The sequence below is a fragment of the Artemia sp. Qi Xiang Cuo genome, chromosome 1 (assembly GCF_049724085.1).
Source record: "Artemia sp. Qi Xiang Cuo chromosome 1, ASM4972408v1, whole genome shotgun sequence".
Taxonomy (NCBI): domain Eukaryota; kingdom Metazoa; phylum Arthropoda; class Branchiopoda; order Anostraca; family Artemiidae; genus Artemia; species Artemia sp. Qi Xiang Cuo.
The window spans coordinates 37,061,551-37,088,286 of NC_142794.1; the positions used below are offsets into that span (position 1 = coordinate 37,061,551).

Consider the following 26,736-nt stretch of genomic DNA (forward strand, 5'->3'; position numbering starts at 1 on the left):
TTTGAGTTTCTGTTATTATTGAGCCGGGTCGCTCCTTACTTACCGTTTGTTACCACGTACTGTTTGATTTATTTTAAAGCACTGAATTTATCGAGTTTATTGTGTCATTGCTACGCCTGCATTATGTTTTAAATTTTGATTTTGTTTTTTTTGCTATTTTCTCTATATAATATATATATATATATATATATATGTACATATATATATATATATATATATATATATATATATATATATATATATATATATATATATATATATATATATATATATTTTACGTTGGGTCATTAATGAATTCAGTTCCATGTAGGAGTTTAGCTTCATACTTGTAGTTAGGTGTTCCATAAACTTTTGAATATCAACTTCAGTGAAAAAAAACACACACACACTTGTAAAATAAGTAGGCTACTAGCTGGATTTATATTTTGGCATTCCAAACCTCAGTATTAACCTTATAATGAGTTTGGTTTTCTCTTTTGAAAATTGTAGACTATATACTATTTTAGGAAACTGATATCGCAATTGTAGCCTCACATTTCTGTATATTAAATACAAAAATCTTGAAAAGGAGTTGAAAAGTTCAATGTGTTTATATTTATGTTAAAATTTTCGCTGGAGTGAGGGAGGGTTTTTGGACCCAAGGGCTCCCTTTGGGCCCTCTGACTATATAGAATAAAGTTCTTGCATAATTCTGATTTCAACAAGGTGTAGGGTGTCCATCATTCTACTAAAATGTATCTATCAAGCTTCTGTCTTGAAATGAGCTATTTACATCATCTTGTGTCATTTTCCTTGGGGCTCCTTGGTTTATGTGTCCCCCAAAGGTATATTTTCGTCAGCTTTTTGACCGATGTGATTAGAATACAATTTCGAAATTTTTATCCAGTGCCACAGGAGGAGTGGGCTGTGATTTCAAAAAGGTGTAGCATGTCCATCGTTCTACTAAAATGTATCTATTAAGCTTCTGTCTTGAAATGAGCTATTAACAGTATTTTTAGTCATTTTCTTTAGGGCTCCGTGGACTCCCCCAAAGGCACTTTTTTGCGAGATTTTTGACTGAACTGACTAGAATACAATTTCAAAATTTGCTTCCAATACTAAGAGCGGTGCAAAGTTTGTCAGATACCTTCCGATAAGTTTTGTCACTCAATAGAGCAATTGAACTAAGGATTTGTGATTGAATAAGCCCTCTTACAAATTTCTACTATCAGTCGCTCTATGTGATAAAGCTTGGGGGAACACTATAAAATCTTTCCTAAGCCAATTCTTCTGTGTCGGCCTATGATATAATTACATAGGCTATGAAACTATGTAGAACTTTCCTTTGTACAAAATATGAAAATTTTGTTATTTTAGTGAAGAATGCTTATAAAAGTCTATCTTACTATACGAAATTTTGTGCTTGAATTTTCTTTAGTGCCAGTCAAAACTACTTAATTTTCAACTTACTTTCTTTTCGGCAATGCTCCAACTCTCCCCTTCTAATATTTACCAATTAAACTTAAGAACGAAAATGGGATCTAGGATTTAACTTATTTCTCCAGCTATTAAAAGTTTTGAACTGTCTGTAACTTTTTTTTCATTTTCGCTAGTAACTTTAAAAATGGATAAAAGTTAAAACTCTTTTATCAAATTTAATAAGAAATTTTTCATTAGGAAAATGAATTACGAATTAGGATTATATCTGTCAAAATTGGGGTCCGGCGTATTCTCCATGGAAAATTTTCCCTCAGAAAATTCACCCTCGATTTTTTCCCACTTAAAAAAATTCTCCCCGTATGTAAAATTGATTAGGCAAGGGGAAATGAAAAATGAGAAAAAAAATGGAAAAAAGAAGGGACTCTGAAACATTCTACCCTATATTCCAAAATACATGTAGAATATACGGCGTAGAATCAAACAGTTTGCTGTAACGAACTGTAGGCAAGGAGTGACTCGGGCCAGCAGTAACCAAAACTCTTTAAAAAGGAATTTTGATAGCAATTAGTGTATCAAAAGAATGGGTATCTAATGCTGATTTCAAATATACAAAGCTCATTAAGTTTTATTTTACGCATCAAACGCCACGAGCCTGAAAAAGTTTGCCTAATTTTCGAAAACTGGGAAAAACACACCTAAAATGGACAAGTGACCATAATGAAAATCATACGATTAGATTCAGGATATTAGAGAACCCTTGTGCGGAGGGTTCAAGCTCCTATTTACAAAAATGTGCAATGTTGCATATCTTTTTTCCAGAAGAAAGATCACGGAGTAAGTCGAAAAACTGATCAGCCAGTTGGTAAAATCCATTACCCCTCTTCAACATTTTGGCTAGTGACAACTCTGGTCGATACCAGACCAAGTCCACGGGAAGTAATTGCTTGTTCTTCTTATTCCTAGCCTGTATATGGCAATTCTTGTACAGCTGCCACTAATTACATCTTGTTGAATGATTTTCTTCAGCCTTTATCTTACCCTGCTGTGATAAATCAACCCCTCCCCCCAAAAAACACGGAAAAACAAGTAAATAAGTAAAATTGTAAAAATATATACTATAGGTTATTCTACACAATACATTTTCCCTATGATCTGGAATATAGGTAGAATATTCCGAAATTCCTTCTTTTCTTCATTATTTTTATTTGTCATCTTTTTTGCTGAATGATTTTGCATGTGGGGGGAATTCTCCACGCTGGAAAATTTTCACAGGGGGAATACGCGTAGCATCCTAAATATTCATTCAACAAGAGAAATCATAATTATGAAGAAAATGGTTTTTGTTGGTTTATTTTTTTATTTAGCTTTGACAACATACATGCTAATTTTGTTTTATTCTTTTATCTTTAGATTAAACTGGATTTTTACTCGTTTCGATATATAATATAGATAAACAAATATGATGGTTCAAATTCTGTATAGTGTTTTTATTAGCATTTAAATTCAGCTAATGTAAATTCAAAACTAGATCTCGCCAAACATGAATTGGTCTAGTTTGGACTTAGTTAAGACTCGTCATCCAAGGTATTCTTGGGTAAGTTCTGATTGATCGTCTAATTCGAAATTAGTACATAATATCATGAAATTCACCGGTTTAAAAATTCAGTAAACACTTAAATCTGGTTACTGTCATCAGCTGATACATGTTTCTGAAATTGGCTGAAATTTGATGCTAGTAAAATCCCATAGTGAACGAGCTTTTAATGAATATGCGATTTTGAGAGCGTGTTCTGGAAACACCATGCCACTTATGCATGCGTACGACTACAGTTTTTTTTTTTTTTTTTTTTTTTTTACCAATATCATTACTGCTACAGACTTTTGCCAACGTTAAGCAACCTAATAAGCCGAAACACTGATTAACATTTCTCTCTCTCCCCTCGTTTAAAGCTTTGGATTTGACTACCTTTCAAATAATCCTCAACAGGAGTATCGAATATTTGGGAGAGGGGGTGAATCTGAGATTGTAATTTAGTTTTTGCATCTTAGTCTTAAAAAAGAGAAGAAAAATCTTCACTCCTAAATTTCTGTGATTTTTTTATTTCTTTTATTTAAGGGAATGACTTGATAAAAAGTGGGAAATTTGATGTTTGATGAAAATTCATAACCTAATATTACTTCTTTTTTACAAATTAAAAATACATCCCCCAGAATTCCAACAGTGTTTACCCATGAAAGATCTTAAGCAGAACTGGCCAGCCATCACAAAAAACCAAAAGAGAAAAAAAACTCAATGAAAAAAAAACGACAAACGAGACTGCGGCCAGTGGAGAGAAAAGATGAAAAATTTAAAACAACGCGGATATTTTGCCTGTCAAACAGTTCGTGGTAACGAACTGTAAGTAAGGAGCGACCCGGCTCAATGGTAACCGAAACTCTAAAAAACGGAATTTCGATACCAATAGATGCATCAAAAGAATCAGATTTTAATTCTAATTTCAAATATATAAGTTTCATCAAGTTTAATCTTACCCATTAAAAGTTACGCGCCTGAGAAAATTTGGCTGATTTTCGAAAAAAGGGGGAAAGACCCCCTAAAAGCTATAGAACCTTAATGCAAATCACACCATTAGATTCCGAGTATTAGACCACCCTACCGTAGAGGTTTCAAGTTCCTATCTACAAAAATGGGAAATTTTGCATTTTTTGCCAGAAGAAAGATCACGGATGCGTGTTTATTTGTTTTTGTTTTTTTTTCCCAGGGGTAATCGTATTGACCCACTGGTCCTAGAATATTGTAGGAGGGCTCATTGGAACGGAAATTAAAAGTTCTAGTGCACTTTTTAAGTGACCGAAAAAAATGGAGGGCAACTAGGCCCTCTCCCACGCTCATTTTTCTCAAAGTCACCCAATTAAAATTTTAAGATTGCCATTTTGTTCAGCATAGTCGAAAATCTGATAAATATGTCTTTTAGGATGACTTAATCCCCCACAGTTCCCAAGGGAAGGGCTGCAAGATATGAACTTTGCCCATTGTTTACATATTGTATTGGTTATTGGGAAGTTTACAGACATTTTCAGGAAGGATTTTCTTCAGGTGGGGGGGCTGGAGCAGGGGGTTACTCGGGAGAATGTTTCCGTGGAGGATGTTTCTTTGGGTAAGGGACATTTCTATGAAGGGTGCGCCGGATTTCCAAGCATTATTTAGAAAACGATCAGAAATTAAATATAAAAAAAAACAACAAGTTTTTTCAACTGAAAGTAAGAAGCAACATTAGAACTTAAAACGAACAGAAATTATTACATATATGAGGGGGTTCTCCCCCAAGTCAATACCTCGCTCTTTACGCTACAGTTTTTTTTTAGTGCTTTCAAAAGAGCTATCTATTCTAATTAAACGGCCTTTGTGATTCAGGGGTTTGTGAATTAAATTTTTTTTTTAACTTTTAACGTAAAGAGCGTGGTATTGACTAAGGGGAGAACCCCCTCAAATACGTAATAACATATACGTAATAAAAAAACAATTAAAAAAAACAAGCGATACGGCTAAATAGTAATCGAAACTTTTAAAAACGGAATTTTGATGTCAATATATGTATCAAAAGAATGGGCTTATAATGCTGATTCTAAATATATAAATTTTATTAAATTTAGTATTACTCATCAAAGGCTACGAGTCTGAGAAAATTTATGTGATTTTTTAAAGTGAGGGGAAACATCCCTTACAAGTAAAAGAATTTTAATGAAAATCACACCGTCAGATTCAGCGTATCAGAAAACCCAATTACATAGGATTCAAGCTCATATCTCCAAAAATCTGCAACTTTATATTTTTTGCCAGAAGAAAAATATACGAATATAGAAGTTCGTTACTTAAGTTAATTTGTAAATCACGTCAGAACCAAATTTAGAGACAGCCATTTAGCAAAAGAATAGTAAAAATTTTATGCAAATTTTGTTTACTTATTCAATGACGGTGAGCCAAAATAAAAGCTGCATTAACTAAAAAACGATCAGAAATTAAATTTAAAAAACAAGTTTTTTAAACTGAAAGTAAGGAGCGACATTAAAACTTAAAACGAACAGAAATTATTCCATATATGAAAGGGGCCGTCCCCTCCTCAACGCCTCGCTCTTTATGCTAAAGTTTGACTCTGTCTCACAACTTTATTTTTTAAAACAATAAAACAAGATAAAAAAAAAACTAAAAACAAATAAAACCACCACAAATAAAATACAATTGACAAAACTAATCCACGTAGGGAAAAGAAGCTATTAGAGTTAATAACGAGTAACTAACATGGATAACTAACTTAGAGTTACTAACGTAGATTAGTTGCGCCAATTGAATTTTATTGGTGGTGGTTTTATTGGTTTTTAGTTTTTTTTTTGTGTTTGTGTTAGTGTGGGGGTTTGTTTTTTTTTGTTCTTGTGTTTCTCTTGTGCTAAACACGCCTTGTTTTGATACAGGCAAAATTTCAATGTTGTTTTAAATTTTTTCGTCTTTTCTCTCCACTGGCCGCAGTTTCGTTTGTCGATTTTTTCATTGAGCTTTTTCTCTCTGTTGGTTTTCAGTGTTCACCCAGAATAAAGGATGATAAGAAAATACAGGGGAATAACAAACAATGTAATATTATGTTGTCATGCTTCAGTAGGTCGTTTCTGGGAAATTCTGTCTTAGTAATTTCCGAAGTTTTTTATTCCTTTTCTATATCCGTTGCAAGAGTACCTACATAATTTCTGCCATGGGAAGGCACCTTTTGTATGTTGGTCTCCGATTGGTGAAACTTCTCGCCCTACCCAGTGGGTGATCTTGCCTCTGGTTGTGCTCTAATAACGATTTAAAAGTAACATTAAGACAAGCTTTTGAGTAGACGAAGATAAATTTGACAAGAATTTAAAAAATAAATCTTTAAAAATTTTCAAAATTAGTTTTAGATATTCTTTTTTCATAAATTGATTTATTTTATTGTCAGTAACATATTACATACTGCGAGGCACAGTAGACAGAATATAGCAGTATGATAATTCTCTATCTCTCCCATTATAAAAACCCGGACAGGGGTGCGAGTGGAAAGAAACAGGTTAAACAAGCTAAGGCAGAAAGAAGTGGGAGGAACTTTTTGTTCACGATGACCAGAAATGATCTGCGATAAGCTTACTGGTATATTCAGAAACAGGCTAAACAAGCTTAGTCAGAAAGAAGTGGGAGGAGCTTTTTGTTCACGATGACCAGAAATGATCTGCGATAAGCTTACTGTCTATAAACTGTGCTGCGAGGCTTCGGGAAGGGATAAACTTTTCGTTTAATTAGTTATAACTTTGTTTGTTCTATTTCCAAGATATGTTATTTTAAGATATTTGGCAATTTCACATGTACACAAAATTGTGATTGTATCTGCGTTATTCTCCTTAGTGTATTTGGTTTAAAGTCTTTTGGGAAATGTTTATTTAATTGTAAAGGGATTAAAACTTTGCAATTGAATGCATCGTGTTTTACTAGTTTTATATACCATTTGCAGAAGAGATGAGTAAGTATATTTTGAGTAGCCAAGGGATTTTCTTTTCTTTTTTTAAGTATACATTTTATTTATTTTTGAAAATACTATTGTGGGAAAAAAGAAGGGTAAATCACGTTTTTGTCGAGGTCTTTTGTCTATTGCTATCTGTACTTTTGAGTAGAGATAACTAGACAGTACGATCATCCTAAAAAAAATTTGTCACCTAGAGTCTCGGTGCGTATAAAAGTTCCTCCCATTTCCTTTGTTTAAGCGATTCATTGTATATTTGCCAGTTGCTCGATGAACTTTGAAAAAATGGTGTGAATCTGTATTATTGATGATTGCAAAGGCAAAACAAGAAAGGGATAGCCGGCTAAGTGATTCGCTACTGTCCCACCTCACAGGTATGGCTTATGACTTGACTGACTGGCGGATCCAGGATTTCTAAAAGGGGGGTATGGATGAAATTTTAGCAAATACGGTACTAATTTCCAGTGTTAACTTCTGATCTACGCTGCAACAGGGAAATAGCCGAAATTTCATAAATAGTGGTAGAGGAATCCGCGAACTAGTGGAACTATTTGATATTTGGTACAAAATACTTTACCGCAAAGAGGCAGCCTAAATAGTTTTAGCACAGATTATCTATAAGTTTTACAATAATCTGTGGTTTTAGATAGTAATATTGTGCCATGGATTGTCAAGACTTTTTTTTTCTTGGTAAGAAAAAATATTCCCTTGAATTTTTCCCCTTTTATACTCTCTTTTTTGGGGCCATAAAATGTCCCTCGACATTTGACGTAGGACCTTTGTTTTTCTTCTAATAACTGGTGGAATAGCTCTATTCAAGAAAATACCAAACTTCTGTTAAGAACTGTCTGTCACAAAATTCTTAGTGAGTTTTCAGAACATTGAAGGACATTAAAAGAATTGTTTTTGTGTTAAAAGAAGAATATAAAGTAATGCTTGTTGTTATTATTGTTGTAAATATTCTGCCACGAACTTGCAAACTACGTAAAGCTTCTCATCAGAAAGCATTTTTTAAGACTCATTAGTTGACCTTCACGACTCGCTCCATTATCGGGTTACGTAAAAGTTTGGTATAAAACTTGGAATGTTTCAGAATTGTGTTAAGATCATTTAAAATTATTCAATCATTTTAGTTACCAAGTTTATTGTCAGTTGTTAATGAAACTTTGTTTTGCCCAAGGTATGTTTGGAGTAAGAGGGAGGGGGGTATGGCCCATCACTAGATCCATCAATGGCTTGCTTGCGTAATTTACTGTAACTTAATTATTAAGCTTTAATATGACATAGCAAAAGACTTTTGTAGATACCAATGCAAATGATTTTAGTCATGCGCATTTCTAGGATTTCTTTTTTTGGAGAAAGGGAGGGGGTTGAGTTTTTTTTTTTTTTTTTTTACTCTTTATATTAAGTTCTCGTTTTAGTTCTCTTGGCATAGTTAGCTTCGCTTTCTACGAAAATCGTCCTCGCTTAGGCTTTGAGTGTTAGCTAACAGGATTGTATAATGCCCCTTTCTGTCTGTCACTGTATCTCCTTAATTTTTGATTATCTCCTTAAATCCTAATGATCATCTCCTTAATGAGCCTCTCAGTACTACAGCCAATAAAAATTAAACAATAAACATATGAAAAGAGAAAGTGACTAAATTGACTTGAGTGATTCCTGATGATTATATCCTTAATGAACTCCTCAATACTAGAGACAATAAAAATAAATAAAAATATCAATAAACATATGCGAAAAAAGGAAGTGACTAAATCCAATTTAGCTATGAGTCTGCATTCATGTCGACCACATTTCCCTTTGCGAAAAAACTGATACAATTATGGAACTGAAATGTCAATGCGAAACGCCAAACTTCCTAATCAAATGTCATCGCGTTATGGTATTGTTCAAATAAAACTTGTTTTTACGTTGATCATACTTATAAATTCATTCTTTATTTTTCTTTCCTCCTCCAACCAATGTTATCTTTATCTTTTGCATTATTACAGCTAGACCAATTATTTCCCTTTTTTTATCTCTCAACGTACTGCATTCTTTTTTATCACCTATACGCTCGATTCGTCTTATCTCTTTTGTTGTTCTCCTGGCTGCGAATACCGCTGCCACACGTGTGTCTACCCTTAAAAAAATCTAATGTCGCTTATGTTTCACTGGTTTATATGTTCTTCGGAGGAGCTGCATCCCGATCCGTCTTTGTCTAATGGTTGAATTAGGAAATGATCATACTGTCTATTGAGAATTGAGATGTCAAAAGTTTAGCATAAAAGAACTTAAAAAAAAAAAATATTATGTAATGAAACTGTTTTAAATCCAAGTACTATCCACTCAACTGTTGGAATTCTTGTGCACCGGATTCAAATGACTTGTTCTTGTTTTTTGTTTTTTCAAAGATTTGCCATTAGTTTGAAACAATAAGTTATCCAGGAGGCGGTATCCAATCCCGTATCCAAGGGGGGGTCCTTTTTGATAAAAAGTAGCATAAAATTTTAATGTAAGTTAAAATAAAATTCGATAATCCGTCAAAAGGCAACACAAGTTCAACCAGAGAAAAAATTATATGTGGTTCTCTCTATATGCTAGTTGAGTTCACAATTGATTCAGAGAATGTTGAGGTGTGTGCTAATTTTTTAAAGTGAGTATCATATGTAACTACCACAAAAAAAAGTTATTGGCTAAAATTGGTGAAAAAGAGCCTTTTCGCCCTATTCTGGTGAAACCAAACTTTCATAGTTAGTATCTCACTGCGTTTGGATATTACGGATCGGACTTTTGAAACTTTAAAAAACGCATCAAAAATACGAAATTGATATCTACTCCCTTATGATTTCTGGAAATATATCTGATCTACGCTGTGTTATTACGAAAGTAAAGAATAGCATTAAACCCCAAAATACTACTAACACTACTACTAGCAACTCACCGCAGCGCCAAGTCGCCTAAGGTCAACACAGCTACGCCCGCTCCTCCTCGATCCCAATCTATTCAAAGCCTCCCTCTTTACACTCTCCCAGGAAGTTCTCATTTCCTTTAAGTATTCTTTTGTGACATCCTCCCACCCCAACCGCGGACGACCAGCTTTTCGTTTAGCCCTAAACAGTTGGTCGAAAAGGACAATCTTCGGCAATCTGTCATCCTTCATCCGCAGAACATGCCCTGGCCGTTTCAACCTTTATCTCATTGTATCCCTAGAAAGTGGGACTGAACCACAGTTTTCCTACAGCCTACTGTTTGAAATACGGTCAGTCAGCCGGGTCCCCAAAACAATCCCTAGGATAGTGCTTAGACTTTCCTTAAGGATAGTGCATTCTGCCGACAATTTTGTTATTTTTTTGAGAACTTGAAATCAAAATCCTCTATAGTTTCCTTTTATTTGAAAAATAGTTCTAGAAAAGTCAATCCCGAAATTCTTAATTATGATGCATATGCTTCCTTTTTTTCAATTGCGATACATCACGTATTCTGTCGAGTTCTCTATTTACGTAATCACTTCTTAGAGATAAATTCACCTCTATAATTGGCAAGTGTCCATAAGTTCCAGCCAATCATTTACCTTCAGCTTTGAAAACAAATCACGTGACGTCATGCAACAGATAAATAAGACGAGGTTATCTCATGACACAGATACAGACAGTAGATATTCGATCCTCACAAGAGAGTTTTTTTTCGTTTTTAAGGCTGCCGTCCGGCAGGCTCTGTTGCTAATAATTTACAAGTTGTCACCTCGTATCAATGTCGCTTGGCATCTTGGAATTGTTTTTTCTAAAGCTAATTTTTATTTTTCTAACTCCGTTAGACATCTCCTAAAAACTGGAACTTGAATTAGTTTTCTTGAAATAAATTTTCAGATTTCTGGTTTTGATGCCTGTTATCTTTTTGGTGGGTAATGATAATGAAAAGTAAGCAAGAAGGCGTGAACTCTCCTATACGAAAAAATAAAGGGAACGCTTATAAATCATTCCTAGCGCTTTCATTTGCTTAATTTTCCAACGCTAAAGATAACCTTGTCGCTAGAAAATCTTTATAAAATTAATTAAAAAAACTTTCCGCAAAATAAGTTTTTCAAAAAAAGTAAAGAATTCCATTGAACCAAAAATTAACAAAAATAGAATTAAATAATATACCGAGCCTACACATACTAAAAACAAGTAACAATAAATAAATGAAACCCTAAACAAACACAAATTAAAATAAATAAAAAACTAAAAATCAAAACTAGAAGAAATTAATATGACTATGGCTCTAAACCCCATGGTTTCTAAAAGCCAGTATATAATTTGTACTTTACTGAAAAAATTCAAATGAATTTACTGAAAAAACTGTAGATTGTCAGTTTAATATACATATGCTGATATTTATTTCTTTAAAATCCTAATTACTTTTTGATCTCTTAGAGTTATAAAAGTAAAAACATTTAAAAGAATTATTTTCAGTAAAGTACAAATTATATTCTGGCTTTCAGAAAACATGGAGTTTAGACCCCTACTCATATTAATTTCTGTTTGTTTTGAGTTTCATTTATTTATTGATACTGATTTGTGGTAGTTGTATGTTTGGTAGATTATTTGATTCTATTTTTGTTCATTTTTGGTTCAATAGAGTTCTTTAACTTTTTTTGAAAAACTTTTTTTTTGGAACAAATTTTTTTTAATTAATTTCGGTTCGTTTTATAGTGACATAGCCTTTTTCAGGGAGGGAGACTGAGGCTCTTCTAAAGTTATACAACCATCCCTTCCATAAAAACCTTAAATACCCCCTGGGCATAATTTACAACCCTTGTCCCTAATCTCTGTGGTTTATTTAAACCCCAAAAGCCTTGTCATATGATACTAAGACTATTTTGAATAGAATGGCTATCTCAAAATTTATATTAGATGCAATTCGGGACAATACTACGTGTGTGTGGGGGGGGGGGCTAGCATCCCTCCGATCACTTTGACTCTTAAGAAGAGCGCTAGAGCGTCCGATTACCCATTCAATGAGCCCCCTCCGAAGTTTATATGACCACTTTTTCTATAAAAACCTTATATATACCCAGGGCATAACTTACAACCCTTGCCCTGAGGGCTGGGGGGATTTTTTATCTTCAAAAACACGATTTCCAGAGCTTTCTGATACGCTGAACAAAATGGCTATCTCAAAATTTTAAATGTAAGTATTTGGGGAAATGATGGGCATGGGGGCGGGGGCATTAGCCTCTGATTACTTTCGACTAATAAAAAAGGCACCAGTCCTCTCAATTTCCAATCGAATGAGCCCTTTTTGAAGCTTCTATGACAAAACTTTCTATAAAAACCTTATATACCACAACGGCATAACTTGCGACCCTTGTCCTGAGGACTATGGGGGGAGGATTGTCATCCTCAAAGACATAATTTCCCGGCCTTCCAACTACGTTGAACAAACTGGCCATATCAAAATTTTGATCGGAAATGTTTGGGGAAATGATGGTTTTGGGGTGGGGGCGATTCTCCCTTCGATTACTTTCGACTATTAAAAAGGACAACAGCCCTCAAATTTCCAATCAAATGATTCCTTTTTGAAGTTTTTGCCACACCGCTTTCTATAAAAACAGTATATGCCCCCAGGGCATAACTTACAATCTTAGCCCTGGGGGCTGAAGGGGGTTGTCATACTCAAAAACATAATTTCCGGACCTACAATTACTTTCAACAAAATAGCTATATCAAAATGTTGAACTGAAGTGTTCGGGGAAATGATGGGTGGGGGGGGGGCATTTGCCCTCCGATCGCTTTTGACTATTAATAGGGGCACTAGCCATCTCGATTTCCCAATTGAACGAGCCCTTTTTGAAGTTTCTACGACAACGCATTCTATAAAAACCTTATATGCCCCTGGGCATAACTTACAACCTTAGCCATGAGGGCTCTGGAGGGGGGGTGTCACAATCAAAAACATAATTTCCAGATCCTTCATCTACGTTCAACAAAATAGCTTTATCAAAATATTGATCGGGAGTGGTTGGGGTAATGATGGGCGTGGGGAGGGGGGGGTCACTCTCCAATCGCTTTTGACTATTAATAAGGGCACTAGTCCTCAATTCCCAATTTAATGAGCCTTTTTTGAAGTTTCTACGACAACGCTTTCTATAAAAAACCTTATATGCCCCCAGGTTATATCTTACAACCTTTGCCCTGGGGCTGTGGTGTGTTTGTCATGTTCAAAGACATAATTCCTGGACTTATGAACTACATTGAACAAAATGGCTATCTAAAAATTTTGATTGAATGTGTTCGGGAAAATGGTGGGCATGAGAGGGGGTTAGTTGTCCTCCAATCACTTTCGACAATTAAACAGGGCACTATCCCTTTCAATTTCCAATCGAGGGCACTTACCCTGAGGTCTGTGGGGGTATTTCATCCTTAAAGACTTAATTTCTTTAACTCTCAACTACGTTGAAAAAAATGCCTATCTCGAAAGTTTGATTGGATGTGTTTGGGGAAATGGTGAGCGTGAGAAGGGGGTTGGTTCCCCTCCAATCATTTCCTACCATGAAAAATTGCATTATCCAATTCGAATTCTAGGTGAAATTTGTCTTTTCTGAACCTGCTATAAAAGACCTTTCTATAAAAAACCTTAAATTACCCTAGGGCACAACTTACAACCCGTGCCCCTAGGGGTGTGGGGGGTTATCATCCTCAAAGACCTAATTTCCAAAACTTTCAACTGGATAAAACAAAATAGATATCTCAAAATTTTGATTGCATGTGTTTGGAGAAATGGTGGGCGTGAGAAGAGGGTTAGTTGCCCTCCAATAACTTTCAGTTTCCAGTTGAATCAGCCCCATTTGAAGTTTCTATGACAACGCTTTCTATAAAAACCTTATATGCCCCATGGGCATAACTTAAAACCCTTGCCCTGGGGGTGTGGGGGATTTTTATCCTCAGAAACATAATTTCCAGAACTTTCAAATACGTTGAACAAAATGGCTGTCTCAAAATTTTGATTGGATGTGTTTGGAAAAATGGTGGGCGTGAGCGGAGGGTTAGCTGCCCTCCAATCACTTTTGACTTTTAAAAACGGCACTAGCCCTTTCAATTCCCAACCAAATGAGGCCTTTTTGAAGTTTTTACGACAACGCTTTCTATAAAAAACCTTATATGCCCCCAGGGCATAACTTACAATCCTTGCCCTGGGGGTGTGGAGGATTTTTATCCTCAAAGACATAATTTCCTGAACTTTCAAATACGTTGAACAAAATGGCTGTCTCAAAATTATGATTGGATGTTTTTGGGAAAATGGTGGGCGTGAGAGGAGGATCACTTTCGACTATTAAAAAGGGCACTAGCCCTTTCAATTCCCAATCAAATTAGGCTTTTTTGAAGTTTTCACGATAACGCTTTCTATAAATACCTTATATGCCCCCAGGGTATGACTTACAACCCTTGCCCTGAGGGCTCTGAGGGGGTTATCATCCTCAAAGACCGAATATCTAAAAAAAAATTGCATTTGTTTGGGGAAATGGGGGGCGTGACAGGGGGGTTAGTTGCCCTCCAATCACTTTCAATTATTAAAAAGGGCACTCGCCATTTCAATTTGCAATTAAATGAGTCCTTTTTGAAGTTTTTACAACAATGCTTTTTATAAAAACCTTATATGCCCCCAGGGCATAACTTACAACCCTCGCTCTAAGATGTCATCCTCAATGACCTAATTTCCAGGACTTTCAACTACGTTGAACAAAATGGCTATCTCAGGGGCGTGAATGGGGGGTTAGTTGCCCTCCAGTCACCTTCGACTATTAAAATGGACCCTAGCCCTTTGAATTTCCACTTGAATGAGCCCTTTTTGAAGGTTCTATAACAACGATTTCAATAAAAACCTTATATGCTCCCAGGGCATAAATTACAACCCTTGCCCTGAGGACTGTCGGGGGAGTGTCCTCCTCAAAGACATAGCTTCTAGATCTTTCAACTACGTTGAACAAAATGGCTATCTCAAAATTTCGATTGGATGTGTTACGGGAAATGGTGGTTCTGGAAGGGGTGTTAGTTGCCTACCAATCACTTTCGACTATTAAAAAGGGCACAAACCATTACATTTTCCAATCGAATGAGCCCTTTCCCAAGTTTCTACGACAACTCCTTCGATACGAAGTGCCCTGGTCTAAGACCAACCCCCCCAAAAAAAGTAATAGTACATTGTGCCTACATCGTTCTTTACTTAGGCAGCGCTATTGCGCTGCCTATGATATTCAGTAGACTAGCATGTCTTGACCACCTATTGCATAGCGGGGATAAAAAAGTATCTCTGCTACTCTTCCTTATTTTATAATTTTAACTTTGCGAACTTGCTACATTTTTTGTAAACACATCCTTTGGAGGTAACTTTTTTGGACTCTAATAACGTTTTATACTTGCAAAACCTTATGTAGGCTAATCTCTTCGACAACATAGAGAAAAAGAACTCCCTATCATTATACCGGGAATCCTAATTTTGAAAAAAAAATCTTCTTTGTTTTCACCTCCCCTCCCCAATCTGGCAGACCACCAGGTAGTCGTAGAAAGACGAATTAGGGAGTTCTTATAATAGTTAACGTTAACTTCCGCATATTTTTTGCATATCAGTAGTGATAGCACCGCGTTTAATTGCAACATAGTACCAAAAAGTACAACTTTTGAGTTCCTTTTCCGGAAAGAAGATTCTCGTGCCTATCATGTTTTAGTCGAGTAATGCTGCAACACATGTGTAGGAAAAGGGGACTTTTTTATGCAAAATGAAGTGCATTCTTAGGAAAAATATATAAAGTTTTCATTCCGTACGCCTATCCATTTTCCTTGACAAGCTAGATACAACCCTTTTATCTGGAAAATGAAGACCATTTTCCACTGCAGATGAACAGATCTTTATCATCTAAAAACCGAGCTTAGCTTTGGCCTTAGTGAAATAAAATCTGTTTTGTGACTTTTTATTTGAAATATGGTTTTGGGGATATTTTGTTGCATTTTGTGAAAAGACAACGTCTTAGCTTCGAAGGTATATTTCTTAAACATAAAATGACTTCGAATCCTTACATAACTTTACATTGTATATTCGGTAGCCTAAGTTAAATAATTCAATTCATCTTATAAATTTTTCAAAATAATGCCAAAAAATCCAAATTAAGAAGTGCCAGATTTATACTTTATTTTCTAAAATTTTGTTTTTGCATCGTTAATACTGTAGCTGAGTAGCGCTATGAAAAGGAAGGAGACGTGAATCATGCAAGATGATATTTTCATAACATATACTGAATCATATTTTTTTGAAATCCATCCTATAGATAAATTTTTTTCTGGAGAACCTAGACTCAATCTTCTAAGGAGTTACATTTAGTTATGCCTAAGTAATATTCCCTAGACATCCAAGAAGTAAAAAAAAAATCCGTCTCATAGTGTTATATTCCCAGTTTTCGCCGTTTTTTGACATTGTTGTATTTAATAGCTCTTGTATTTTGAACTATATGGACTGAGTTGTTTCATGGTTATTCCTTGGACTCTGTAAATTCTACACAGTCGTCACACAGACTTTTAAAATAGCAATATAATGGGTAGAGATCCGTAAAATGAAGACTCCGATGTATCCGCTTTATCGGTGCTTTTGCACAAAAAGTTACTTCTGGAATTGTTCGATTCTACGGCAAGCGTGAAACTGAACATAACCTGTAAGACATTTTCGCTTGTGTTGCTTTGCAACTGGAACTCGTGGGTCGCAATTGATACATTACTTCACCGGATTTTGGCACTGTGTGTTTAGGTCTTTACTGGAAGACTGTCCGACGGACCTAGTTCTTCGCTGGAAGACTATATCACATGATCAAGTGATAGTCAGATGAAATCGTTTAATAAATATTCTTACCCATAATTTTCCTGATAAATGTAGACGGAAGAAGGAATTGTACGAGATACTCTCACTACCTGATCTCCGGCAGTGTTCATATTCAAATTCTCTCTGAATATGGATAAAGTAAACGCAGAAAGCCGCAAAAGTTGCCATCCCATAGCGCTTCTGAAATGACTGGGGACGTTTTTAAGCCGTAAGGGTACCAGAAGCTGACGCCTTTACTGATCAGTATTGCAAGCTCTTGAATGTAGCTATATCAGTCTTTGGTAGCCCAGAAACAAGGCGCGAGTGTCCTCAATTAATGCCCTGATGCATGAGGTAGATAGCTAAAAAAAAGTTTCTGTATTTTTATCAGGGAATTTCGGAAAAATTGCAATCAGAAAACCTATTGACGAAATTTCTTCAAACTATTATTGTCAACAAACTATCCACTTAATGTCACATCATCACTTTCGCAGTTTGAAAAATAAGTTAAAACAAAAATGTATTAGAAATGGTAAAATTTTATAATAAGGCTGTGGAAAAAAAATACAAAAATAACAACAAAAGTCTGAATATTTCGGCTTCACATCTGGAAGCGTTTGTCAACGAAAAAAAAAACTAACCTAACACAAAACATTCGCTGTAGAAACGACAAAAGAAAAACGAAAGGAAAACGCACATTTCAACAAAGTTTGCTGTATTTAACGATAAAAATTTTAGGGGTAAATTTTAACAGTTTTCAATATATTTTCGTTTCCAATTGTAAATGAAAAGGCAGAAACACTGGTGAAATTATAAAAGAAATTAATTAGTATTTCTGCTATTAACAATTTAAAAATGAGTTGTTCCGGAAGCTTCCTGAAAAAATTTCTGGTTCCATAAAATCCTGAGCTTATTATTGCAATTTAAATTCATGTTTCTAAACAAATAATTTGCTTTAAATACTGATATCCTTAAAACTGGGAAAAATAGGCAGGATCAAACTAGCGAGCTAGTCTAAAAATATCAGAATCGTATTTTCATATTGACACTAAAATGCCAGTTTGCATGTCAACACTAACAGATTCATCTAGCATGCCCTATATGCGAAATCCTAAGAAACAGAAAGCTATTTTTCTTCAATACTGTCTGCATACCTAGTCAATCAAAAGTCATGGAAAGTTTCATTACATTATCTCCCAAATGTTATTTATCCATACACAGAGTTTTCATTTTTATCATATTCATATCATATAGTCAGTGACTTAGTGCTTTTAACTGGTATACTCTAGCGTTTTGTTTTTTTTTGTCAATATCCTACCTTTGGCTAGGTTTCGCCCCTGTGAATAATAAAATAGTTATTTTTCAGCTTCTGCCGCGAGCCCGCATCAATTGCTCCGTATGAGTGGCCAGACGATATTACCAAGTGGCCCAAATGTCGCAAAAGACTCAGTAGTGCAGTGACGTCTTTAATGGAAATTCGTAAAGAGAATATTAATCATATGAACTGTGAATTGATTGGTCGACCTTGTTGCATTGGAATTCTAGGTGAATGTAGAATCCTCACTAGGGAGCATTGTATGTTCTTAAATGGAAAGTTCCACAGTGATGCAACTCTTTGTTCTCAGGTAATTGTTTTCAGAGTTGGTTTTTAGTCTGCTTTTCTTTAGAAAGACAGCTTTTGCTTATTAAGAGAAATCATAAAAACAATATAAATGAACAGAAAAGGAAGACTGGTGCAAAAATAAAAAATTCAAGAGTTAGATAAAGTTTTCGTCTATTGCTTGAATTCAACCTTGAATTAAAGTTGCTGATAATCCTGTTCCCAAAAAAAGATGTATTAAATGGAGGCTATTAAACATAAAAAAATAGACAGAAAATATAGAAAATCAATATCATCAGAGACAACGCTAGGGTGTTGCCTGGAGTAAAGAGCCATAAGCCATCAATATATTTCTTTTTCCAGGATCACTCTACATTGAAAGAGTGACTGAAGAAACTTCGGAGGAGACTCATTCGACCGGAAATTGAAAGTTCTAGTGCCCTTCTTAAAATTAAACTGTGATAGGAGGTCAACCAGCCCTACCCCCTTGCCTTTTTTTGCTACCTCCCCACTCCGTAACCTCCAGATGTATCCGATCAAAATTTTGAGACAGCCATTTTGTCCATAACAGTCGAAAGATTTAATAAATATATCTCTGGGAATGGCATTACCCCATAGGTGCAGGGGAAAGTTCCGTAAATGATACATTTTGACAATTGTTTAAACATAAATTTTATAATGAAAAGGGCTTGTGCAATATCTTAATAAGGGTATTTGGTTGAAACCTTTAAGGAATGTTGAGAGGAGTGTTGAATTTAATCAAAAGACACCATGAGCATCCAAGCTATCATAACTTCGTACCTGCAATATCTCAGGAACGGCTAAGGATGCCAGTTTAAGCTTTCAGGGGATGTCTAAGCTTTCAAAGGAAGAAGAGCTAAAACTTATGGCCTTGCTTAATAATACCGAACTCTAAAAGTTCCTATCTCATTTTTGATAAGTAGCCTATTGTTTTGTTTATTTTTTGGAATTACTTTCTTTTTTATTTTTATATATTGTGTCATACTTTTTTCATTACCTTTCAAAAAACAAATACTCAATGCTTTGCCACCCGTCGAAAACTGGGCTGAGAACATTGAAAAATTAACCGTTTTTCTGCGTTGGTTAAAGTACCGTGTTTATAAAACTATAAAGTTTTTTTTTTCAGTTGAAAGTAAGGACTTGAAATTACTATATTTAAGGAATTGAAATTATTCTATATTTAAGGGAACTATCCCCTCATCAACTCTTCGCTAGTTAAGCTAAAGGTTTTTACTGCTTTAAAAAGCTTCTTTTTCCAATGGAATGGTCCTTAAGAATATTGACTTAAAAAAAATAGACACGTAATCAAAGTTTAGAATTAAGAGCGATTACTGGAGGATAGGAAAGCCCCCGTTGTATAGGGTATAATTTCAGTTCGTTTCTAGTTTAAAAGTTGCTCCTTACAATTTTTTTTTTTTAATTTAAAATTATGCCCAGGTCTAACCAAAATAGGATGTGGGGTATCAGCCCCTTAAGCCTCCGTGTTCTTATGTTTCTTTGTTATATAGCAGTAATTATAAATTGACTGATAGCCCCTTGATTTTTAGTTAAAATGCTTAAGAATTAAAATGTTGTATTGCAATTAAAATTTTGGACAAAATTTGACTATATTGTCGAAATTTACGATGAACAGTAGTTTTGTTGAATGAGTGCTTAACAATATTTTTACCAAAGAATTTCAGATGGACGACGGAATTTCGGACGGACGACGGAATTTCGGACGGACGACGAGGGGTATTATTGTGGATGTGGATGGAAATTCTGTCTCATTTATAATCTTCTACGTGGTCGAAGCCATCACATCGTCGACAATAGGGTTCTCTGATGCTTAAAAACATTATATTTGTCTGTATTGAAATATTGCAGCCTATATAAATAGACAAAGAGAAATGGGTACTGGTGCAATATGCGGGCACCGCTAAAGAAGTCAGGTTCGGTTAATGCTAATGAAATAAAATAAATTAGGATGAATATATAATAGTTTAGAAACAAATTTGGGCTATATATTTGCACATTAGGGCGGTAGGGGGGGGGGGGGTAAAGCAAAGCATAAATTAAATACATAAGCTAACCTAGGTAGCCCCCCCCCCTAAACTCCAAAAAACAATCGTTTAAATATTGTATCTCATTGAGAAACTACGGCTGTACAATCATTTATCTATAGCGGTCTCTTGCAAATAGCCCGTTAGACGGGTTTCGTGACTGGTTTCCTTGATACAGTATATAGCGACGGGCCCGCATAATGCACCAGTACCGAGAAATGTTACCATTTAAGTTTGCTGAAAACAGATTTCTAGTAGCATTTCGCATTAAAGAATATTTGGATACTTGGCATTAAAATGTACTCTTTGAAGCACACCTCCCCCCACGTACAAAATGAATCGTGATAGATGATGCGCTCTTTCAGATCCCTGTATTTGATTAATCAAATAGAAAACAAATCAGTCTTCTTCGACAAGGCTTTTGAAATAAATGTCAGTAACATTTGTCTTCAATAAAAAGGGAGATATCCCCACGTAGCTTAATTGTTCAGTCTCAGTCTAAGTAAAATAAGATGAGAGATTAATTCCTAATCCTCGCCCCCCCTCCCCCGTCTCCTTTCTATATTCATCTGAAGGCTCATGAAGTGCTAGCCGTTTGGACATTGAAATGCTCAATTTCAGGCATCACCTCCCACTCCTTCATACTCAATAACTCACTGCCCCTCCTTCATATTAGCTGATGCGCAATTATACTTCACTAAATACAATTTTATAAAAAATAAAGTGAATCAACTTAATTAATCAAGCATTAAGATAAATATCCACGTAGCAGTTGAAATTTTAAGTTTACTTAGGAGAACAAGGGGAGAGGGTAGGAAGATTCATTACCGATTCGGTTAATGGTGAAGGCAGGTTGGTATGTTGTGTCTCCGATCTAGTTAACATTTTTGCAATCTAAGTCCTAAGGGGAATTATATTGTTTATTCGCGTCTAAGTATTGAGGTGAAGCACTTAAGAAAAGAAAAACTAAATATTCCTAATGTAAGCCAACAATAAAAACTTCGTAAAAAAAAATTAATTAAAAACGAGCAAAAATTAATTTAAGAAACGTTTTTAAAAAGAATTTTTTTAAAGAAAAGTAAAGAGTTAAAACCTAAGACGAGCCGAAACACTGTAAAGTCATTTAAAAGTTCAGAAAATGAATTGAAATTACTATCAATAAATAAATGAAACCAAGAAAGTACGGAAATTAAAATAAATTATCACATCAAACATGACAAAGATAACAATACTGCGAGGGATGAATAAGTTAATTATAAAACAAAGAGAAATTTATACGAATAATCCAATCAATCTAAAACAAACAGAAATTAACACAGACAGCAGGCGGGTGTCCGCCTCCTTAACCTTTTAAAGTTCATAGCCTCATTTCTATTTTGTAACATCGTAATTTCGAAAACTTCGTAACTTGGAAAAATCCAAAATTGCTGAGAGTTACAGGAATTACTATCATTACATATTAAACAGCCACCCTCCTTTCATTAGTTTTTGTGCCAGTGATTCATTTTATTATTTTTATCGATATTTTGATAAATAAAACTATGCTGTTCAAAATGCGTATTGTTTTAGATAAACTCTAAATGACACTGGGACGTTTAGAGGGTTTAGAATGGGGGTAGCATAGCTCTTATTTTTAAACCTTGATTAGCCTTGTCATAGTATTTTTATTGTTTTGTCTATTTGTGTTATGACAAATGAAAACATACTGCTCGAAATACAAATCGTTTTCAGTAAAGCGCAAATGATGATATGACCCTTAGAAGGTTTAGATGATGGTAGCCATGCACCTACTTGTTGTAATTTCTGTTCGTTTTAGGTTCGTTTGATTGATCGGAGTGACGTTTTTCGATCTTGTAGACACTGAAACTTTTGGAATGTGGAATGGTCAAGTTTTTGCCAAAATAAAAAATAGTTTTTTCTTTTTTCTCAAATACCTGTTTTAATACAATCAATACCCCATATAAATGCCTTTTTTTTACCCGAATACAATCGGTAACATCAATATCATACAATTTTCTTTCTTTATGTCTTTCTGTGTGCGTCTGTAATAAAAAATGTGCTATTGCAGAAAGTAGCAACTGAAAAGACACATTATTATGTTGAATTTTTTTTTTAATATAATCATTACGGAAATATTTAACTCAGCTACCTCTCTTGCGTTGCTTTTGGACAAAATTTGCTCGGCTGAATCTACGCTAGGGAAAGGCAAAAGGTTAGGCGTGAGGTAAAACCCTGCCCAAGTAAACAATTCACCACTTCTATGGGTTGTCCATGTAAAGAAAGCAAAAATATTATTCAAAATGGAATCTCGGAAGAATAACAACGAGTTGGGCTTTCTAAATGTCACTGAGAGCATAAAAAGTGTGTTTACTCTGTGCGATCCTTTTAAAAGCAGTTAAGGCCTTTACTATTCAATTTTTTGCCCCCTGGAGATGATTATAAGAATTTATATCCTAGGGAAAGCTTTTCATCTTTACAGATTTGGTTTTTTGTATTTTTTTTTCAAGGAAACTAAAAGTATTAGTTGAAAATTAATATCAAAAATACTTAAATTGTCATTCTGGACATGGCATTACGGATATACATTTGCTAGTTTAGTCCAGTAAAAATACGGTTTTGACCCGGCATTTGAGCAATGGAAATGTTCTAGGCGCCAAAATGTTCAAAAAAGTTTCTTAATAACATATCCAAAATCGCTCGATGTGCAGAAATGCCCCTTTTTTCAGGGAAAAGAAGGGGAAATCTCAAAGTTTAATTTCTGCTATATTTTCGGAATCGAAAGGTGGTTTCCTATTAATTCCAGTCTGGGGAGGCCTAAAATGACATTGGAAATGTAAAATGTTACTACCCCGTTTCCACCCTAGGCGTGGTCAGAGAGGGATGAAAAGTAAGAATCTTAATTTGTGCGTTTCCTATTAATTCAAGTCTGGGGAGACCGAAAACGACATCAGAGATGAAAAATTTCGTTTTTAGTACCCTATTTCCACCGTAAGCGAGGTCAGAGGGGGTGAAAGCACTCTGTTCTGCTATTGGCCTACTTTTGATTTTAATGGTGCTTCATTGCAGTTTCACGCCCGTGGACTCAAAAATGAAATAATGTTGGGTCTCTCTATTAGTCTCAACCTGGCTTAAGAGGTGGCTGTGGGGGGGGGGGTAATTTTACTTACAAAGGGTATTTTTTGCTGGAAGTTTCTTCTTTTTTTCAGGGCTAAAGAGTACAAACCTGAACAGAAGGTTTTCTTCAAATTCTCTTTAAGGTCTTTCTTGACCCCCCCCCCCCCACACACACTTATTTTTACACTCACCCTTTAGGATTAGGGGGCTGCTGAGAACATGAGAAGATTGTCATTCTTAATTTCGTTCCCGAATTTGACAAATTTGGTTGTTATTGTAAATAAAAGTATGAAAAGTAAAAATTAAAGCAAAAAAAGAGCAAACAGGAACACTTCAATTACAACTTCGTTTTCGATTACTATGACTCTGAAACAATCACAACTGCGTTTTGATTAAAAACCTATTGAATAAAACACGAAAATTTGGCTTAATCTCATTTAGGTCGCAATACAGGGATACACGCTCCTCAGGCGAGATCGTGACGTAGCGACGGTGCTAAATACATAGGAGGAGTGTTCTCGTTTATCTAAGGTGCCATATACCATATCCATGCCTAAATATTCCAGATTCAGCAGGCGAAGAAGTACGGTGAGTTAGGGTGATCCTCTCAAATAAGTCCGTGATTGTTGGTACCGTTTACAACCCTCCCACTTGCGAGATTACCAGCTACCTTGAAGTCTCCCTTGAATACATTCGGGCAAGTACGCTAAGTCTGCAATTATTCTCGATGTAGACTTCAACGTCCATCATAGCGTATGGCTTCGCAGCAGAAATACTGACAAGGAAGGGTCGGACTTCAATGATCTATTTATCTCATACAGGCTGGAACAACTTGTCAATTTCGACACGTATCACGGCCAAGATGGATCATCTCGTTTTCACCTCTTCCTTACAGACCACATTGACTCCTTTAAGATAGAAGCTCATGCTTTCACAAGTGACCACGTTTTTCTCATTACACGTGGAAACATTTATATTCCACCTTCAGAGAAAGCAGCAGTGAAGTACCAGCAGGCCATAGTTGGCTCTGTCGAAAAACATATCCTTTCAAAGCGGATCCAGGTGTCCAGTAAGGACTAACCTTGGTTCAACGCCCAGTGTAAGAAGGCTATCTAAGGAAAACAAAAGGCAAACAAGTGATGGCTACTTAAAGAGTGAATAGGATAGAATTGCATTCATCAACTCGCACAAAGGTGCAGTTCATACGATACGGCAGTCCAGGTTTCAGTATAAGGAGAAATTCGCCACATAGCTTTAGGCTTTCTGCATGGAGTACTATGGTAGGTACTCGATGCCTATGGTGTTCGTGGATGTCTGGCAGAAGTGATTGAGAACCTTTTTTCTGATCGTTCACTGCGGGTTGCCCTCGAGGGGTTTATTTCCCGCGAATATCCAGTGAAAGCAGGGGTTCCCCAGGCAGTGTCTTAGGTCCTATGGTTTTTCTCAGGTACATAAAGGACATGGGTGACAACCCATGTTTTAAAATCGAGAAGTAGTGTGATGCATGGATGATCAACTTCAATGCATCATAAACAAAGGAGCCTCTTATTACCCGTTCAATGCTGCCACGTGAACACCCCAGTTTCATTTTTAAAAATGAAACTATAAAGAGAGCTACGCCCTTTGTCTACTGGGGATTCATTTCTCCACCGATCTCTCTTGGGATAACCACCTTGATTTTATAAGAACCTCCTGCGCAAGAAAGCTGGGAGCTACTCTTCGCTGCAAAAACCCTCTTCCATCCGGCTCGATTATCCCACTCTACAAGTCCTGCATCTGACCCACAGCTTAATATAGATACCCGCTATATGTCGGATCTCCAAAAACGCTGTTTGCAACACTCCAGAAGACCCATAATAGAGCAAGTAAGGTGGGCTGCGCCTCTACACATGACTCGCTCCAGCCTGTAAACGAAAGGTTTGATGTAGCGTCGATATTTTCTACAAGTACATGAATTCGACTCCCTCAGACGAACTCTCTCGCATTGTGCCCCCTTTTATCTAGCCGACAAGGCAGACACGAAGGCACACAGCTCGGTCCATTTATCTAAAGAAGGAGACTCCAAGAACCGAGTACTTCAGGAGCAGCTTCATCCGGTGCTGCAGTTTTATCTGGAACCTTCTTTCTGGGGTATTATTCCTGCAAATCCCTATGTTCACTGCAATGTCTGTCTGCAGGGACTAGAGCTGTTGCTGAGTGCAATCATATCATCATTTGAAAATAAACACACAGGTAGTGGTAGTCTACAGCAGTAGGCGTAGACGGTACTCGTTCGGGGTGGAAAAAACTAGCCGCATTGGCTCCTTTTGATAAAAGCAGATGGTGTCGGAGTTCATGCAAGGATTCGTGAGATCTATGCTCTGTGCAAGCGCACAAGAGCTTCGCCACGTGCCACAATAGTTCTTCCTTGTTTGCTGAAGAGCAGTAAAACATCTTTCTGTCTTCAAAAAACCTGGCATCAGCTCTGGCGTGCAAGCAAAGTAACCACTGACTTGTGATGGTTTTGACTTTGAAACCACTGATGGTAGCTTCTTCTTCAAGTAGCAGATGTTTAAAATCTTTGCAGAGTCGACAGGAACTCCAGTCTGGAAATGAAGAGCTGCTTGCTCGGGTTTAGCTTAGTTTCTCTGCAAGACCAAGAAGCCGGTATCATTTCTAATCAAACAGTCTCCCTCATCTCGAGTAAAGAAAGTGCATTTTTTTTGCTATTAAAATTTCTTAATTACTTTTGGCTTCTTGTGCGTGACATTCACCTCCACTAGTTCCCAAGCTATCAGCTTTATGATATCCGAGTTATTTTATGAGATCGAGGAAAATCTTCTTTCTTCCGAGCAAGCTTCATACTAGCAGTGAAACTGATGGTAGGTTATTGTTTTCCTTTTGTTCATTTCCGATGGGGGTGATCTTTGATGGTCGGCCCACTTGCATAGCCATCAAAATGACGGAAGTTAATGCAAAATACTTCTGTACAACAGCTACGTAAAAAGGAGCTAGCTCTTTGTAAGTAGTTAAAGTGCCCCATCCTCCCGAATTAAGTAGTCAACCACCATCCACGACTTAGTGGCATGTTTGCGCTGGCATTAGTTTAACCTCAGGTCTATGTTGCTTCCATGTATCCGCGGCAAGTGCAACCTTATCTGTTGACCTTGTGGCTTCATGAGACTCAAAGAGAGCAGGTGGGAAAGTCGATAGCCCATATTTT

General features: G+C 36.0%; 1 protein-coding gene across 2 annotated transcripts in view; it reads left to right on the plus strand.

The window, feature by feature from the left end:
- rho-5 (rhomboid-5) overlaps nt 1–26,736 on the plus strand; it is a 349,085-nt gene that overhangs the window by 273,736 nt on the left and 48,613 nt on the right. For both annotated transcript variants that reach the window (XM_089100907.1, XM_089100993.1), the window contains exon 13: nt 18,124–18,382. In XM_089100907.1, the coding sequence (XP_088957033.1) occupies nt 18,124–18,382 (259 nt within the window). The remainder of the gene's footprint in view (nt 1–18,123; nt 18,383–26,736) is intronic.